The following is a 4,470-nucleotide window of genomic DNA, read 5'->3' on the forward strand; positions in this document are numbered from 1 at the left end:
CTCAATACACAAAAGGAACAAAGCAGCCATTCAAACATATACTTCTAACTTATTACAAGAAGAAACGACAACCCGCAGCCACACATGTACTTGTTGTAATGCTCTCAGACGAGGAGAGAAAGAACGAACCTTACGCATTACCAGTGCAATACATCCCCTACAACAGCCTGAGGGATCAATACATCAGGGACCTGACAAAGACCCTGAAGGAGAGGATGAACTTCTATGGGCTCACTGCTGTTGGTAAGTGTTCCATTGTTTCATATTACTACATGTTATTGACTGTTAGTTTGATGTCCAAGAAGGTTTAGACAATAAAAAAGTTGTGATCATATGCCTTGGAAGATTTTAGCCTTTTAGTCCATTTATTATGAACCTTATGTTGACACCCTTTAGGAACAGCTTTTAACTAATCTTTATATCATGTGTTCTGCCAATTAGGAACTGTCACTGATGGGGAGTTCAGTACACTTAGGACACAAGGCGAAACCAGACCACTCCATCTCTGGCAAGTCATACATGACGCCAGAGAAAGTGTGTCGAAGATGAGTAAGACTACATTGAAGAGGATGATGCAGATTGATGGTAAGTTTACAACAAACTGTCATCTCTTGATGCCTTGTTAAAATTCAGTATGTTCCAAATAGAAACACATCAAACATTGGAAGATTATCCAGCAGAAACAACAGACCCAGTAATTGAAGTTAGAACGCTATGTGCTAAAATTTCAATGTCTTAAACAAAGGTATTATGTACCAAATTAAGTTGTTGCTGTTCTTCCTTTTTTCTTGACATAGGCAATGTCAACAATGATGAAGCAAGGCGCACGTGTGTCCCGGAGGATGTAAGACAAAAGCTCCACTTGCTTCAAGAGGAGGATGGCTTGTCTTTTGAAGATGCCCTGCATCACATCCGTAAAGACCTCATCCCGGATGGCTACACCTACCACCCGTGGCGGGCCCATATCCCAGAGACGGAGCTGGACATGCTCCGATCTATCCTAGCAACTTACAAGTTACGCGAGAGGGTAGAGGAGCTGAAAGGAGAGAGGACGGACTTTAGTAAGTATCTCTACGTGCCAGAAGTGGACCCCATCACCCTTAAGGAGCACCATGAGAGGGAGGACCACAACCACATCATGAAAAGACTGGCAAAGCATACAAGAGATGGTGGCCATGAAGAGATAAATGTCCGGCGTTTTGAAGAAGCCATGCGAAGCAAGGACACTGATCTAACTTATGCTGCCCTTGTTGGTGTGAGGAAACAATCTGTGTCTGATGCAGAGAGACTGCTCTCACACTGTGTCTGGCGGTTCTTCCAGAACAAATGATACGAGGCAGAAGCAGAATATGTTAGAGTAATTGCCAACTGGCATGAAGCCTCGGATGGTCGCGGTCTGTCTCAACAACAGAGGAAAGCGGCAAACCAGGCCATGCGTCGGTACATCCTTGACAGATGGATGCCCTGGAACAAGGAAGAACCAGATCTGTCTAAGATTGACATCAACAGGTACTTTTTTGTTGTCTTTTTTTTAAAATTCCATTCAATCTGCCGTATGTAGTTATTTGCATATTCTTATATGGGTATTGTCTTGTGTCTGGACTTGTGAACAATATGTTTATCGTCTACCAGTATGTTTGATAAGATCTTTGCTGATTTTGTAATCTAATGCATTTTGTATAAGTGATGTATCAGCATGTACATTTGTATATCCTATTTTTTCTGTAGAAAATTTTAGTGTTGGAAATTTTCCAACCATGCCTATAGATGTGCATTACATGCCTAAGGTTTGGATCTTATTGCCTGTGCTCCAGGCGTGTGGATGGACTTTGCGGTTTCAGTCGGGAGACTGTCGTTGGGATCACGAGCAACATAGACAGCAAATAAGTACGCCGTCTCCAAAATGACGCCTTAGGCTTTGTAGAACATCCGAGGGCCGGAACAACAGATGATGTAGAGTGCTTCTTCAGCATCCTTCACCACACAGCCAGAGGACAACTTGTAACTCTGAAGGAGTTCAAGTACTATTGGATAAAGCTTGTCTTGTGAGTATATGTTATAAATTATGTTATTGTAAATTTGCAGGGTCCAATTTCGTACCTGTAGGATGTGAAGTTATAAATCCCAAACAGTACACAGTGTATACTTCATGTAAATGCCAACTTCCAATTTCGTATTTGCCGCCCTTAGTTTAGCAAGTTAAGAAGGTACGTGCAAGTTCCCGCCAAAACTGGGTCATGTGATTGGTAGTATAAAAAGGGACCCAACTCACCCGGCTCTCAGTGATACCCAGGAATTAGTCATATTATAGTAAGACAAAAGGACCATAAGGCAAACAGGCTTCCAGAGAGGAAGAAATCAAGCTTCCAGAGAGGAAGAAATAGGCTTCTCTAGCTAGAAGAGAAGAACAGGCTTCCAGAGTGGAAGAAACCAGGCTTCCAGAGTGGAAGAAACCAGGCTTCCAAGGCGGAAGAAATCAGGCTTCCAAGACGGAAGAAAATAGGCTTCCTAAGACGGAAGAATCAGGATTCTCAAAAGGAGAAGTTGAAGAAGTTTTATGCCAGAAGAGTTTAGGAGGATCAACCAGTTTTTACGGCACTACTTGGCACTACTTGGAGGCACTACTTGGAGGATTTACTTGGCTGTACATCGGACTATTGTTATCGGACACCCACATCAAGAGCATTCCGGGACTTGCAGTAAACAACAGGCGGTACTTGTATCTGCTACTAACATTACTAGATTAAACCATCAAAAATTCAACTCTGCTTCGTGTCATGTGCATCTGACCGGATATCCAATGTAGGCCTGTAAATTCTTTGCTATTCCTAACTCTGTCTGGAGCGGGCCACGGAGTTGAGTAAAACAGGGAGATTCGTGGCGCTGCGCTTACACTTCATGTTGATGGTAACATATGAACATGGTCTATGTATCTATTACCACCTTTGTTCTTCAAATGTAAACATACTTAATCTCTATTATGTCATATTGATTCCAAAGTTGACTGACATGCACTTTCTGTCATTCAATTGTGCAGGCAGTTGTGCGAAAGAATGGACTTTCCAGCGGGTGTTTCTCACTTTAAGAACATCGCGGATGCCATAGAGGAAGAGACGCTCAGGGAACTGAGCTGGGAAATTGTGGAGCTGAGTACCCTCATCGAACAGGCAACCCATTTCACACAATCGTATAAGGACATCATAACCTTGTTGAATCCACAAACCCCCTACCTGAAACAGTCATCTCCAGACACAAAAGCAATAAATCTGACCTTCTCAAGTACACCTCAAGCGTTTTCAAAAAGAGAAGACAACCTGCTGCCAGCCATGTCTTAGTGATCATGTTGTCAGATGAGGAGAGGAAGAGGAAGCCATATGCTCTACCTGTTCAATTCATACCCTATGCAAGTCTGAGGGACCAATTTATCAGAGACCTAACAAGGAGGCTGAAATCTAGTACAGTGTAAGTTAGTCATTACTAAATCGTGTTTAGCTCTCAGAATTGGGGTTACGACTATTTGCAAGCAGAAGAATGACGAACAAGAAAAGTTTTGCCCCCCTCCCCCTTTACCCCGAGGTGGAAATGATTACTATTTGTAAGTCGCAACTCCTACTGGCCATGCCCATGGTCATGAAGACCGCAGCTTGGACATTACCAACTTCACGGACGGGAACGTTGATGATGCCAGCAAGTTCCAACTCAACCAGGAGAGATGTCCTAACTACTGGATACAAGAATCTTCCATAGAATCTTCAAGGACAAAGCGAATACAGGGTGGGGTCATGAACAGGTATTGTCAGAAACTGGTTAGACATACACAAGAAAAAATGGGAAAAATTGCCCGCTTTTTTGGAATTAGATTCAATGTTAAGTTTTATTTCGGCCCTCAAATCAGAGATAGCGCGAGAAGTAATATCGCAAGCAACTTCTGATGAGTCGGAAGACGTACCCACGCCCCGGCCCAGGTCCGTACCAGTCAAGAATACCTACCAGTCCCCGGGCCGGGCGGACCAGAACCAGGATCCACGCACAAGGGCCTTCCGTGAGCCACCAGAAGTTCCACAAGAATGGCCTCAAGAAAGGGTTCATTTCCCTGGCCACGGAAAATGCTGTGGCGTGACTTATGATGAATTGATTTACCAATCTTCGTCCACGGTTATGTAAAAAAAAAACTAGATCGAGTCTCATACTCGTAAAGTGTCCCGTGTGGTGGAAGATAAGTTAAGTCATCTGTCAGATCTGATGTTTGACGCAGTTTACCATGATTGGGTCACAGTTAGAGAGCTACATGCAGCGATCCTGTACGGGTTGGAACGGGGGACGCTGACTTGGATTCCGACATGTTTGACACATGCAGAGACAGACATTACCGTACATACACAGGGTAGTGTTTCGCGCGGGAATGCTCAGGGGGCGGAGCTACCGACGGGTACACGTGCTACAGCTGGCTCCTCCAGACAACGCTATTGT

The 4,470-nt window shown here is 44.0% G+C and overlaps 1 protein-coding gene across 1 annotated transcript in view; it reads left to right on the forward strand.

The window, feature by feature from the left end:
* Window positions 1-3,108, forward strand: part of LOC109473244 — a 4,118-nt gene extending 1,010 nt beyond the window's left edge. The window contains exons 2-6 of the mRNA XM_019773120.1: window positions 109-243; window positions 442-585; window positions 798-1,509; window positions 1,815-2,045; window positions 3,038-3,108. Of these exons, the coding sequence (XP_019628679.1) occupies window positions 109-243; window positions 442-585; window positions 798-1,330 (812 nt within the window). The 3' untranslated portion in view covers window positions 1,331-1,509; window positions 1,815-2,045; window positions 3,038-3,108. The remainder of the gene's footprint in view (window positions 1-108; window positions 244-441; window positions 586-797; window positions 1,510-1,814; window positions 2,046-3,037) is intronic.
* Window positions 3,109-4,470: the final 1,362 nt, after the last annotated feature.

Source organism: Branchiostoma belcheri, unplaced genomic scaffold, assembly GCF_001625305.1.
Source record: "Branchiostoma belcheri isolate BF01 breed outbred unplaced genomic scaffold, Haploidv18h27 scaffold297, whole genome shotgun sequence".
In the NCBI taxonomy this organism is placed as follows: domain Eukaryota; kingdom Metazoa; phylum Chordata; class Leptocardii; order Amphioxiformes; family Branchiostomatidae; genus Branchiostoma; species Branchiostoma belcheri.